The sequence below is a fragment of the Procambarus clarkii genome, chromosome 24 (assembly GCF_040958095.1).
Source record: "Procambarus clarkii isolate CNS0578487 chromosome 24, FALCON_Pclarkii_2.0, whole genome shotgun sequence".
NCBI lineage: Eukaryota > Metazoa > Arthropoda > Malacostraca > Decapoda > Cambaridae > Procambarus > Procambarus clarkii.
The window spans coordinates 45,453,093-45,468,118 of record NC_091173.1 but is presented as its reverse complement, the minus strand read 5'-3'; the positions used below and the strand labels follow the sequence as shown (position 1 = coordinate 45,468,118).

The window sequence follows — 15,026 nt, the reverse complement described above, 5'->3', positions numbered from 1 at the left end:
AAGCCTTCTCACTTAGGTTTCTGAATGAAGTTCCCCTTCATTGTGTACTGTTCCTTTGGTCTCCTATCACCTAGTCCCATTTCCATAACTATACATTTGCTCGTGATGAGCCCCAGTAGCCATTTCTCTGACCATCCCTGCCACCTGTTTACGTCTTCTTGGAGTATCCTACAATCCTTATCTGTCACAACTCTACTCATCAACTTTGCGTCATCTGCGATCATCGACATTTAGGAATCTACTCCTGTAAATATGTCGTTAACGTATATTAGAAAAAATATTGGTCCTAGCACCGATCCCTGAGGTACTTTACTTGTCACTGTTCGCCAGTCCGACTTCTCGCACCTTACCGTAACCCTCTGGCTCCTTCCTGTTAGGAAGTTCCTTACCATGCTAGGGCCTTTCCGCTTACTCCTGCCTGCCTCTCAAGTTTGAATAGCTGTCTCATGTGTGGTACTGTATCAAACTCTTTTTGGCAGTCCAGAAATACGCAGTCTGCACAACCTGCTCTGTCCTGCGCTATCCTCGTTATTTTATCTTAGAATTCCAAAAGGTTTGTTAGGCAAGATTTCCCTTTCTAGAACCCATGTTGATGTTTGTTCACAAACCTAATGTTCTCTAGGTGTGCAACCAGTCGTAGCCTAATTATTCTTTCAAGTATTTTACAGGGGATGCTTGTCAGTGATACAGGTCTATGGTTAAGTGCCTCATCCCTATCGCCTTTCTTTAAAATTGGTTCAACATTTGCCCTCTTCCAGCAATTGAGCAATTATTCCAACATAAGTGATTCATTAAAGATCCTTGCCAGAGGCACGCTGAGAGCCTGCGATGCCTCTTTTAGAATCCACGGTGATACTTTGTCTGGTCCAACACCTTTAGTTGCGTCCAGTGTTGACAACTGTTTCATTACCTCCTCTGCTGTCATCTCTATATCTGATAGTCTTTCATCTAAGGAAATCTCTTCTAACAATGGAAGCCGCTCAGGCTCGGTTGTGAACACTCCATGGAAACTGGCATTCAAAACTTCGTTGATTTCCTTCTCACTTTCTGTATGTCCCCTCTGTTTTTCTTAGTCATGTCACTTAGTCGTTCACCGACATTTTGCTTCTTATATGGCTGTGTAGTAATTTAGGTTGCATTTTTTCGCTTTAATCGCAATATCTTTCTCATAATTCCTTTCCGATGTTCTCCTTATGTTAATGTAACAGTTCCGAGCTTGGTTGCATCTGATCCTGTTGTCCTCTGTCCTTTGTCTTCTGTACTTCCTCCACTCCCGCCTGCTTCTCATTTTTGCTTCCTGACACTGTCTATTAGACCATGGGTTATTATATTCCCTCTTACTTTTTACCTTTACTGTTGGTATAAATCTCTTTTCGTCCTCCTGGCATTTCCGTGTAACTAGGTACTTCATATCTTGGACTGTTTTTCCTCTAATTTCTTCCTCCCACTGCACTTCTCCCCGATAGTCCCTTATCCACCTGTAGTCCCCTTTCCTGTAGTCAACTCTCCTTTCCAAGAACTCTTGTCCCATGGTCACAAGTTTGAGTTCAATCATGTAGTCAAAGACTAGGACACAATGGTCACTGGCCCCTAGAGGTACTTCAAGCCCCAAATTCTCGATGTCTTCTACGTTGTGGGTGAAAATCAGATCTAATAGGCACGGTGTATTCATTCCTCTTTCTATTGTGTCTTCCTTCACATTGTGTTAGGAAATTCCTGTCTATAACATCTGCTATCTTTGCTCCCCACGTTTCTTCCCTGCCATGGGGATTCCTTGATTTCCAATTTACCTCTCCATGATTTTGGTCTCCCATGATCAGCAGCTTCGCTCTCAATCTGTGAGCTAATGTTGCTGCCTTCTGCAGAACATCTGTACAAGCCTTGTTGTTGTAACCCACTACGATGTGTTACCGTTGCAGTTTTTTACCGTTGCAGTGTGTTACCGTTGCAGTGTGTTACTGTGTGTTACCGTTGCAGTGTGATACCGTTGCAGTGTGTTACCGTGTGTTACCATTGCAGTGTGTTACCGTTACAGTGTGTTACCGTTGCAGTGTGTTACCGTGTGTTACCGTTGCAGTGTGATACCGTTGCAGTGTGTTACCGTGTGTTACCGTTGCAGTGTGTTACCGTTACAGTGTGTTACCGTTGCAGTGTGTTACCGTGTGTTACCGTTGCAGTGTGTTACCGTGTGTTACCGTTGCAGTGTGATACCGTTGCAGTGTGTTACCGTTGCAGTGTGTTACTGTGTGTTACCGTTGCAGTGTGATACCGTTGCAGTGTGTTACTGTGTGTTACCGTTGCAGTGTGATACCGTTGCAGTGTGTTACCGTTGCAGTGTGTTACTGTGTGTTACCGTTGCAGTGTGATACCGTTGCAGTGTGTTACCGTGTGTTACCATTGCAGTGTGTTACCGTTACAGTGTGTTACCGTTGCAGTGTGTTACCGTGTGTTACCGTTGCAGTGTGTTACCGTGTGTTACCGTTGCAGTGTGTTACCGTGTGTTACCGTTGCAGTGTGATACCGTTGCAGTGTGTTACCGTTGCAGTGTGTTACCGTTACAGTGTGTTACCGTTGCAGTGTGTTACCGTTGCAGTGTGTTACTGTGTGTTACCTTTGCCGTGAGTTACAGTGTGTTACCGTTGCAGTGTGTTACCGTGTGTTACCGTTGCAGTGTGATACCGTTGCAGTGTGTTACCGTTGCAGTGTGATACCGTTGCAGTGTGTTACCGTGTGTTACCGTTGCAGTGTGTTACCGTTACAGTGTGTTACCGTTGCAGTGTGTTACCGTGTGTTACCGTTGCAGTGTGTTACCGTGTGTTACCGTTGCAGTGTGTTACCGTGTGTTACCGTTGCAGTGTGTTACCGTTGCAGTGTGTTACCGTTGCAGTGTGTTACCGTTGCAGTGTGTTACCGTTGCAGTGTGTTACCGTTGCAGTGTGTTACCGTGTGTTACCGTTGCAGTGTGTTACCGTGTGTTACCGTTGCAGTGTGTTACCGTTGCAGTGTGTTACCGTGTGTTACCTTTGCCGTGAGTTACAGTGTGTTACCGTTGTAGTGTGTTACCGTTGCAGTGTGATACCGTTGCAGTGTGTTATTGTGTGTTACCGTTGCCGTGTGTTACCGTTACAGTGTGTTACCGTGTGTTACCTTTGCCGTGAGTTACAGTGTGTTACCGATGTAGTGTGTTACCGTTGTAGTGTGTTACCGTTGTAGTGTGTTACCGTTGTAGTGTGTTACCGATGTAGTGTGTTACAGTTGTAGTGTGTTACCGTTGTAGTGTGTTACCGTTGTAGTGTGTTACCGTTGTAGTGTGTTACCGTTGTAAGGTTTTACCGTGTGTTACCGTTGTAAGGTTTTACCGTGTGTTACCGTTGTAGTGTGTTACAGTTGTAGTGTGTTACCGTTGCAGTGTGTTACCGTTGTAGTGTGTTACCGTTGCAGTGTGTTACCGTTGTAGTGTGTTACCGTTGCAGTGTGTTACCGTTGCAGTGTGTTACCGTTGTAGTGTGTTACCGTTGCAGTGTGTTGCCGATGTAGTGTGTTACCGTTGTAGTGTGTTACCGTTGTAGTGTGTTACCGTTGTAGTGTGTTACCGTTGTAGTGTGTTACCGTTGTAAGGTTTTACCGTGTGTTACCGTTGTAGTGTGTTACAGTTGTAGTGTGTTACCGTTGCAGTGTGTTACCGTTGTAGTGTGTTACCGTTGCAGTGTGTTACCGTTGTAGTGTGTTACCGTTGCAGTGTGTTACCGTTGCAGTGTGTTACCGTTGTAGTGTGTTACCGTTGCAGTGTGTTACCGATGTAGTGTGTTACCGTTGTAGTGTGTTACCGTTGTAGTGTGTTACCGTTGTAGTGTGTTACCGATGTAGTGTGTTACCGTTGCAGTGTGTTACCGATGTAGTGTGTTACCGTTGTAGTGTGTTACCGTTGTAAGGTTTTACCGTGTGTCACCGTTGCAGTGTGTTACCGTTGTAGTGTGTTACCGTTGTAAGGTTTTACCGTGTGTTACCGTTGTAGTGGGTTACCGTTGTAGTGTGTTACCGTTGTAGTGTGTTACCGTTGCAGTGTGTTACCGTTGCAGTGTGTTACCGTTGCAGTGTGTTACCGTTGTAGTGTGTTACCGTTGCAGTGTGTTACCGATGTAGTGTGTTACCGTTGTAGTGTGTTACCGTTGTAGTGTGTTACCGTTGCTGTGTGTTACCGATGTAGTGTGTTACCGTGTGTCACCGTTGTAGTGTGTTACCGTTGTAGTGTGTTACCGTTGTAAGGTTTTACCGTGTGTTACCGTTCCAATGTGTTACCGTTGTAGTGTGTTACCGTTGTAAGGTTTTACCGTGTGTTAACGTTGTAGTGTGTTACCGTTGTAGTGTGTTAACGTTGTAGTGTGTTAACGTTGTAGTGTGTTACCGTTGTAAGGTTTTACCGTGTGTTACCGTTGTAGTGTGTTACCGTTGTAGTGTGTTAACGTTGTAGTGTGTTAACGTTGTAGTGTGTTACCGTTGTAAGGTTTTACCGTGTGTTACCGTTGTAGTGTGTTACCGTTGTAAGGTTTTACCGTGTGTTACCGTTGTAGCGTGTTACCGTTGTAGTGTGTTACCGTTGTAAGGTTTAACCGTGTGTTACCGTTGTAAGGTTTTACCGTGTGTTACCGTTGTAGTGTGTTACCGTTGTAAGGTTTTACCGTGTGTTACCGTTGTAAGGTTTTACCGTGTGTTACCGTTGTAGTGTGTTACCGTTGTAAGGTTTTACCGTGTGTTACCGTTGTAGTGTGTTACCGTTGTAAGGTTTTACCGTGTGTTACCGTTGTAGTGTGTTACCGTTGTAAGGTTTTACCGTGTGTTAACGTTGTAGTGTGTTACCGTTGTAGTGTGTTACCGTTGTAAGGTTTTACCGTGTGTTAACGTTGTAGTGTGTTACCGTTGTAGTGTGTTACCGTTGTAAGGTTTTACCGTGTGTTACCGTTGTAGTGTGTTACCGTTGTAAGGTTTTACCGTGTGTTACCGTTGTAAGGTTTTACCGTGTGTTACCGTTGTAGTGTGTTACCGTTGTAAGGTTTTACCGTGTGTTACCGTTGTAGTGTGTTACCGTTGTAAGGTTTTACCGTGTGTTACCGTTGTAGTGTGTTACCGTTGTAAGGTTTTACCGTGTGTTACCGTTGTAGTGTGTTACCGTTGTAAGGTTTTACCGTGTGTTACCGTTGTAGTGTGTTACCGTTGTAGTGTGTTACCGTTGTAAGGTTTTACCGTGTGTTACCGTTGTAAGGTTTTACCGTGTGTTACCGTTGTAAGGTTTTACCGTGTGTTACCGTTGTAGTGTGTTACCGTTGTAAGGTTTTACCGTGTGTTAACGTTGTAGTGTGTTACCGTTGTAGTGTGTTACCGTTGTAAGGTTTTACCGTGTGTTAACGTTGTAGTGTGTTACCGTTGTAGTGTGTTACCGTTGTAAGGTTTTACCGTGTGTTACCGTTGTAGTGTGTTACCGTTGTAAGGTTTTACCGTGTGTTACCGTTGTAAGGTTTTACCGTGTGTTACCGTTGTAGTGTGTTACCGTTGTAAGGTTTTACCGTGTGTTACCGTTGTAGTGTGTTACCGTTGTAAGGTTTTACCGTGTGTTACCGTTGTAGTGTGTTACCGTTGTAAGGTTTTACCGTGTGTTACCGTTGTAGTGTGTTACCGTTGTAAGGTTTTACCGTGTGTTACCGTTGTAGTGTGTTACCGTTGTAAGGTTTTACCGTGTGTTACCGTTGTAGTGTGTTACCGTTGTAAGGTTTTACCGTGTGTTACCGTTGTAGTGTGTTACCGTTGTAAGGTTTTACCGTGTGTTACCGTTGTAGTGTGTTACCGTTGAAAGGTTTTACCGTGTGTTACCGTTGTAGTGTGTTACCGTTGTAAGGTTTTACCGTGTGTTACCGTTGTAGTGTGTTACCGTTGTAGTGTGTTACCGTTGAAAGGTTTTACCGTGTGTTACCGTTGTAGTGTGTTACCGTTGTAAGGTTTTACCGTGTGTTAACGTTGTAGTGTGTTACCGTTGTAGTGTGTTACCGTTGTAGTGTGTTAACGTTGTAGTGTGTTACCGTTGTAGTGTGTTACCGTTGTAGTGTGTTACCGTTGTAAGGTTTTACCGTGTGTTAACGTTGTAGTGTGTTACCGTTGTAGTGTGTTACCGTTGTAAGGTTTTACCGTGTGTTACCGTTGTAGTGTGTTACCGTTGTAAGGTTTTACCGTGTGTTACCGTTGTAGTGTGTTACCGTTGTAAGGTTTTACCGTGTGTTAACGTTGTAGTGTGTTACCGTTGTAGTGTGTTACCGTTGCAGTGTGTTACCGTTGCAGTGTGTTACCGTTGTAGTGTGTTACCGTTGTAGTGTGTTACCGTTGCAGTGTGTTACCGTTGTAGTGTGTTACCGTTGTAGTGTGTTACCGTTGTAGTGTGTTACCGTTGCAGTGTGTTACCGTTGTAGTGTGTTAACGTTGTAGTGTGTTACCGTTGTAGTGTGTTACCGTTGTAAGGTTTTACCGTGTGTTACCGTTGTAGTGTGTTACCGTTGTAAGGTTTTACCGTGTGTTAACGTTGTAAGGTTTTACCGTGTGTTACCGTTGTAGTGTGTTACCGTTGGTAGGTTTTACCGTGTGTTACCGTTGTAGTGTGTTACCGTTGTAAGGTTTTACCGTGTGTTACCGTTGTAGTGTGTTACCGTTGTAAGGTTTTACCGTGTGTTACCGTTGTAGTGTGTTACCGTTGTAAGGTTTTACCGTGTGTTACCGTTGTAGTGTGTTACCGTTGTAAGGTTTTACCGTTGTAAGGTTTTACCGTGTGTTACCGTTGTAGTGTGTTACCGTTGTAAGGTTTTACCGTGTGTTACCGTTGTAGTGTGTTACCGTTGTAAGGTTTTACCGTGTGTTACCGTTGTAGTGTGTTACCGTTGTAAGGTTTTACCGTGTGTTACCGTTGTAGTGTGTTACCGTTGTAAGGTTTTACCGTGTGTTACCGTTGTAGTGTGTTACCGTTGTAAGGTTTTACCGTGTGTTACCGTTGTAGTGTGTTACCGTTGTAAGGTTTTACCGTGTGTTACCGTTGTAGTGTGTTACCGTTGTAAGGTTTTACCGTGTGTTACCGTTGTAGTGTGTTACCGTTGTAAGGTTTTACCGTGTGTTAACGTTGTAGTGTGTTACCGTTGTAGTGTGTTACCGTTGTAGTGTGTTACCGTTGTAAGGTTTTACCGTGTGTTAACGTTGTAGTGTGTTACCGGGGCTCGTTGGCGGCTGTTGGGTGCAGACGTGTTGTTCGTAGCGCTCGCCAGTTCCACCCTAGTGGCTGTATGAGGAGGGTGTCCATGACGGCTGTGGGGGTGTTGTCCCCCGTGTGGACGTGGTGCGCCTGTTGAGGAGACATGGGGACTTACCGGCCTCCATTGAAGAGGACCTCGTCGGCTGGTCTGGCTTTTACGGTGCCAGTTGGACCATTTGTTGGTTGGTGTTGCCCTGGTGAATGTTCTACATGTGCAGTTGTCGGAATATAGTTGTGCATTAATTGGCTGTTGATTGCTGGTGTTGACTTCTTGATGTGTAGTGCCTCGCAGATATCAAGCCTCCTGCTATCGCTGTATCTATCGATGATTTCTGTGTTTTTTGTTAGGACTTCTCTGGTGATGGTCTGGTTGTGGGAAGAGATTATATGTTCCTTAATGGAGTCCTAATGCATATGCATCGTTAATCGCCTGGAAAGAGATGTTGATGTCTCTGATTTTTGTCTGTAGGGATAACGTTTCTATTAACAATATCTTTCAGGACCCTTTCCTCCGTTTTATGAGCTGTGGAAAAGAAGTTCCTGTAAAATAGTCTAATAGGGGGTACAGGTATTGTGTTAGTTGTCTCTTCAGAGGTTGCATGGCGTTTCACCTTCCTTCTTATGATGTCTTCAAAGACCCCATTATAGAAGCCGTTGTTGAATAGGCCCTGCCTCACCCTACAGAGTTCTTCATCGTCTTGCTTCTATTCTGAGCTGTGGCTGAGAGCACGGTCGACATAAGCGTTAACAACACTCCTCTTGTACCTGTCTGGGCAGTCACTGTTGGTATTGAGGCACATTCCTATGTTTTTTTCCTTAGTGTAGACTGCAGTGTGGAAACCTCCGCTCCTTTCCATGACTGTTGCATCTAGAAAGGGCAGCTTCCCATCCTTCTCCATCTCGTAAGTGAAACGCAACACAGAATTCCGCTCAAATGCCTCCTTCAGCTCCTGCAGATGTCTAACATCAGGAACCTGTGTAAAAATCTCGTCAACATACCTGCAGTATATGGCCGGTTTCAAGTTCATGTCGAGTTAGACCTTTTGTTCGATGATACCCATGTAGAAGTTCACAAACAGGACACCTAGGGGAGAACCCATGGCGACCTCATCTACTTGCTTATACATGTGCCCATCTGGGCTCAAGAAGGGTGCCTTTTTAGTTCAAGCTTGGAGTAGTTTCCTTAGAATATTTTCTGGTATGTCAAGAGGAGTACAGGCCGGATCACGATACACTCTGTCCGCTATCATCCCGATTGTTTCATCCACAGGTACATTGGTAAACTTTGATTCTACATCCAACGAAGCTCATATCCCTGTGGCCCGTGTTCCCAGCAGTAAGTCAACAAATTCCTTTGGAGACTTCAGGCTGAAGGCGCAAGGGACATAAGGAGTCAGCAAGCCATTGAGTCGCTTCGCCAGTCTGTATGTGGGTGTGGGTATCTGGCTGATGATTAGCCGAAGTGGGTTTCCTGGCTTGTGTGTCTTGACATTTCCATACGAGTATCCAGGTTTGTAATCCCAAATAATCTTTGGAGGTGGAGTTCGTTCAGAAACTGTATTGGAGGGGACCTACATTCCTTCCAATGCGTTATGTGTGGTTTTATCCGAGGCTATGGGTCCCCCTTCTTCCAGCCAGAGGTGGTACTCCCTTCCCTATATATATATATATATATATATATATATATATATATATATATATATATATATATATATATATATATATATATATATATATATATATATATATATATATATATATATTTAAAATTACATTAAAGCAAAAGTCACTAATTTAACAAATGTATCGAAAAACCTAACATTATCCCTCATTATTCGAATCCTAAATATCACAGTAAATTTTGATTTAATTATGATACCATCACATTTTTATCAATTGCTAACATTACTTCTCAAAATATTGTTATTTCTCATTCCACTTAATATGTACTTCACGTATTGGCATGACCTTCAATTAGCCTTATCTAAAGTAGTGCTCTCAATAATGAGGCATTTCCACTTCTCTCCAAATTGTTGAAGTAGCTCAGAGAACTGTTGTTTAGGGCACATGTCAGACCTCACATCCAAGATGGCATAATTGATCTGATGCTGCAAATATTTCCTCTAGCTGTCTTTTGCCACAAGTTCCACGACACTTGATCTCGGACACTTTATGTTTAGGCCGGAGATACGTCCACTGCGGTAGGTCCTCTTAATTCCGGTAGACATTTCTAGTTTATGAACTAGAACGCTATGCTATCCCACTTGTTCATCACCTCTCTTAAGGTCATCATTCACCCTATATCTTCCCGGACTTCTTTGATCTCCAATCGAGGTGCTATATCTTTCAATCTCAAAAGTTTTAAAATTATTGAATGCTCAGCTTAGAATCTGTCATAACCAAGTGGAGGCTATGCCTTTGTCATAGCCTTGAATATGCAATAAAAGTTTGTATGTAAGAGAAAAAGTCAAAACAGCATATGCGAACAGACCAACAGGAAAAAGGACAAATTACAACGTTATTTCCTTTGATAGGAAGATAAGGAGATATTAATATTCTAACGTCCACATCTGTCTCCCCATCTTTGAGACTGACGAAAAGACGGGGAAAGAGAAATGACCGTGGGAGCTTCTCACCGTAAGGATGGTCTTAGGTAGATGTCTGTCGTCCTCCTCGGTGATCTGCGTCTCATGGAGCGCCCTGGGGAAGACGGGGGCGTGGTCGTTCTGGTCGACCACACGCACTACCACCCGCGCCTGGCTCCTGGCCTCCCCAGCCCGCGCCTCCACCACAAGCTCGTGCTGCAGGAAGGAGAGAGAAGAGCTGGTGATTTTTATCTCGCCGAAAACCGCGAGGCAAACTGGGGTGTTGTCGTTGTGGTCCACCACCTCTCTCGTCTACCTCGTGCCTTGGCTGTCCGCTCCTCCACCTATAACCCCTTGCTACGAAAAGGATGTAAGTTAAGAGCTGGCACAATCGTTTAGATATTAGGTGATGTATTGGTAGTGAGACATAATAGGTGGAACAGGAGATGAGGAGTAATCATCTTTGCGTACCAGGGAAAACACTTGTACAAGACGAATTTATGAAAAATGTCGGAACTAGTTGCTTGGGACGCTAACTGCTATCAATGACACTACTACACTGCCTTTCTTGACAGATGAGGTCAGGACAGAACGGCAGAAGATTCTGATCTTGAAACTGAGCAACAATAAATTTAGGTCCCAGGCTTCAACCCCTATCGTCCCCACCCACGTGCACGAAGTCTGTTAATGTGAAATGTTCTGTCCTGAGTCCATAGGCATTTAATTAAATACATGTCCTTATGGCATTTGAAAAATTTATAAAATATTTGTGTTCTAGGGGCGTTCATTTGGTTACAGTGATGCAGACAATGTTTAGGGAAATGATTAGTGATGTGCGGAGACAGGGAGATGGCGTTGGTGTGATGGGGAAGAGAGGAAGGTGGGAGTGGAGTGATGAGAGGAAGGTGGGAGTGGAGTGAAGAGATAGTTGAGGAAGTATAGGGATAGGGAAAATGATGGAGGTGTGGGGAGAAGGAGGTGGGCGGGGTGTGTGTGGAGAGGCAGACGGAAGAAACACGTAATTTGTAAGAGGAAAGGAAGCTTCACAGAGGAGATTAACTGGGGGTAAAATGTTCAGGAAAAAATAAGAAAATTGTTAAGATTTATAACAAAAATCCTGGGAAAAATAAGTGAAAAAAAGGGAACGCACAAATCAATCTAACACTAGCAGTATATTTTACAAATAGCACAACTATTAGAAAAAAAAATATAATCATAAGCAATTGATATTTTTGTAATTACTTCACTATGCATATATTATGAAAATAAGCATCTATAAATATCTCATTAGAAAATAAATTGTTTTCTATTGAAACAATAAAAAACCATTGCGTAAGATCCAATTCCAGAACAGTTCCCTAGAGCCAAATCCCCAACATGTTACGCAACAGCCAAGTCCACAACAGGTTATGCAACAACCAAGTCCATAACAATTACGCAAGAGCGAAACTTGAAACAATAGCGCCTCACAATGAGGTCCATTCTCTTTGAATTAGGAAGTTCCCCTTGAAAATGACAATTAACCTCCTAGATCCGATATCTCCTAATGAAGCGTTCATATTGTGTTATTGAAACCTCGTACGATCACGCCAGTCATGTACCATTGGACTAAACCAATATTTGAATGGATGATTGTTCCCGCGCAGCTCCGCCATAGGCCACTTGTGTCAGACCCAAGCACACTGAAGCCTTTACTGACTAATACGTTATATTGTTTGGCCCGGAGATGAAGCAAACGAGGTGGTCTTCATTAATGTACTTGCAATCCTTCGTATTGGAGGGTAAGATAAGGTAATTATGAGCAGAAAACACAGCCAAAATTAATATATATATATATATATATATATATATATATATATATATATATATATATATATATATATATATATATATATATATATATATATATATATATATATATATATATATATATAACTGAAAACTCACACCCCAGAAGTGACTCGAACCCATACTCCCAGAAGCAAGGAGTACAAGACGCCTTAATCCACTTGACCATCACGACAGGACATAATGAGGTGATAGCCGAGGCTATTTGAACCACCCCACCGCCGGCACTCGGATAGTTATCTTGGGCATAGCATTTTACCAAATCACCTCATTCTTAGGGGCACACGTGAGGAACACAAATGCGAACAAGCCAGAATGGTCCCCTGGACAATATGCAACTGAAAACTCACACCCCAGAAGTGACTCGAACCCATACTCCCAGAAGCAAGGAGTACAAGACGCCTTAATCCACTTGACCATCACGACCGGACATAATGAGGTGATAGCCGAGGCTATTTGAACCACCCCACCGCCGGCACTCGGATAGTTATCTTGGGCATAGCATTTTACCAAATCACCTCATTCTTAGGGGCACACGTGAGGAACACAAATGCGAACAAGCCAGAATGGTCCCCTGGACAATATGCAACTGAAAACTCACACCCCAGAAGTGACTCGAACCCATACTCCCAGAAGCAAGGAGTACAAGACGCCTTAATCCACTTGACCATCACGACCGGACATAATGAGGTGATAGCCGAGGCTATTTGAACCACCCCACCGCCGGCACTCGGATAGTTATCTTGGGCATAGCATTTTACCAAATCACCTCATTCTTAGGGGCACACGTGAGGAACACAAATGCGAACAAGCCAGAATGGTCCCCTGGACAATATGCAACTGAAAACTCACACCCCAGAAGTGACTCGAACCCATACTCCCAGAAGCAAGGAGTACAAGACGCCTTAATCCACTTGACCATCACGACCGGACATAATGAGGTGATAGCCGAGGCTATTTGAACCACCCCACCGCCGGCACTCGGATAGTTATCTTGGGCATAGCATTTTACCAAATCACCTCATTCTTAGGGGCACACGTGAGGAACACAAATGCGAACAAGCCAGAATGGTCCCCTGGACAATATGCAACTGAAAACTCACACCCCAGAAGTGACTCGAACCCATACTCCCAGAAGCAAGGAGTACAAGACGCCTTAATCCACTTGACCATCACGACCGGACATAATGAGGTGATAGCCGAGGCTATTTGAACCACCCCACCGCCGGCACTCGGATAGTTATCTTGGGCATAGCATTTTACCAAATCACCTCATTCTTAGGGGCACACGTGAGGAACACAAATGCGAACAAGCCAGAATGGTCCCCTGGACAATATGCAACTGAAAACTCACACCCCAGAAGTGACTCGAACCCATACTCCCAGAAGCAAGGAGTACAAGACGCCTTAATCCACTTGACCATCACGACCGGACATAATGAGGTGATAGCCGAGGCTATTTGAACCACCCCACCGCCGGCACTCGGATAGTTATCTTGGGCATAGCATTTTACCAAATCACCTCATTCTTAGGGGCACACGTGAGGAACACAAATGCGAACAAGCCAGAATGGTCCCCTGGACAATATGCAACTGAAAACTCACACCCCAGAAGTGACTCGAACCCATACTCCCAGAAGCAAGGAGTACAAGACGCCTTAATCCACTTGACCATCACGACCGGACATAATGAGGTGATAGCCGAGGCTATTTGAACCACCCCACCGCCGGCACTCGGATAGTTATCTTGGGCATAGCATTTTACCAAATCACCTCATTCTTAGGGGCACACGTGAGGAACACAAATGCGAACAAGCCAGAATGGTCCCCTGGACAATATGCAACTGAAAACTCACACCCCAGAAGTGACTCGAACCCATACTCCCAGAAGCAAGGAGTACAAGACGCCTTAATCCACTTGACCATCACGACCGGACATAATGAGGTTCAAATAGCCTCGGCTATCACCTCATTATGTCCGGTCGTGATGGTCAAGTGGATTAAGGCGTCTTGTACTCCTTGCTTCTGGGAGTATGGGTTCGAGTCACTTCTGGGGTGTGAGTTTTCAGTTGCATATTGTCCAGGGGACCATTCTGGCTTGTTCGCATTTGTGTTCCTCACGTGTGCCCCTAAGAATGAGGTGATTTGGTAAAATGCTATGCCCAAGATAACTATCCGAGTGCCGGCGGTGGGGTGGTTCAAATAGCCTCGGCTATCACCTCATTATGTCCGGTCGTGATGGTCAAGTGGATTAAGGCGTCTTGTACTCCTTGCTTCTGGGAGTATGGGTTCGAGTCACTTCTGGGGTGTGAGTTTTCAGTTGCATATTGTCCAGGGGACCATTCTGGCTTGTTCGCATTTGTGTTCCTCACGTGTGCCCCTAAGAATGAGGTGATTTGGTAAAATGCTATGCCCAAGATAACTATCCGAGTGCCGGCGGTGGGGTGGTTCAAATAGCCTCGGCTATCACCTCATTATGTCCGGTCGTGATGGTCAAGTGGATTAAGGCGTCTTGTACTCCTTGCTTCTGGGAGTATGGGTTCGAGTCACTTCTGGGGTGTGAGTTTTCAGTTGCATATTGTCCAGGGGACCATTCTGGCTTGTTCGCATTTGTGTTCCTCACGTGTGCCCCTAAGAATGAGGTGATTTGGTAAAATGCTATGCCCAAGATAACTATCCGAGTGCCGGCGGTGGGGTGGTTCAAATAGCCTCGGCTATCACCTCATTATGTCCGGTCGTGATGGTCAAGTGGATTAAGGCGTCTTGTACTCCTTGCTTCTGGGAGTATGGGTTCGAGTCACTTCTGGGGTGTGAGTTTTCAGTTGCATATTGTCCAGGGGACCATTCTGGCTTGTTCGCATTTGTGTTCCTCACGTGTGCCCCTAAGAATGAGGTGATTTGGTAAAATGCTATGCCCAAGATAACTATCCGAGTGCCGGCGGTGGGGTGGTTCAAATAGCCTCGGCTATCACCTCATTATGTCCGGTCGTGATGGTCAAGTGGATTAAGGCGTCTTGTACTCCTTGCTTCTGGGAGTATGGGTTCGAGTCACTTCTGGGGTGTGAGTTTTCAGTTGCATATTGTCCAGGGGACCATTCTGGCTGGTTCGCATTTGTGTTCCTCACGTGTGCCCCTAAGAATGAGGTGATTTGGTAAAATGCTATGCCCAAGATAACTATCCGAGTGCCGGCGGTGGGGTGGTTCAAATAGCCTCGGCTATCACCTCATTATGTCCGGTCGTGATGGTCAAGTGGATTAAGGCGTCTTGTACTCCTTGCTTCTGGGAGTATGGGTTCGAGTCACTTCTGGGG

The 15,026-nt window shown here is 44.6% G+C and overlaps 1 protein-coding gene across 1 annotated transcript in view; it reads right to left on the bottom strand.

The window, feature by feature from the left end:
- The window catches only part of LOC123747625 (putative neural-cadherin 2), a 168,760-nt gene extending 157,238 nt beyond the window's left edge, over positions 1 to 11,522 (bottom strand). Inside the window, exons 1-2 of the mRNA XM_069330398.1 lie at positions 11,469 to 11,522; positions 9,919 to 10,083 (exon numbers count right to left, since the gene is read on the bottom strand). Of these exons, the coding sequence (XP_069186499.1) occupies positions 9,919 to 10,083; positions 11,469 to 11,522 (219 nt within the window). The remainder of the gene's footprint in view (positions 1 to 9,918; positions 10,084 to 11,468) is intronic.
- Positions 11,523 to 15,026: the final 3,504 nt, after the last annotated feature.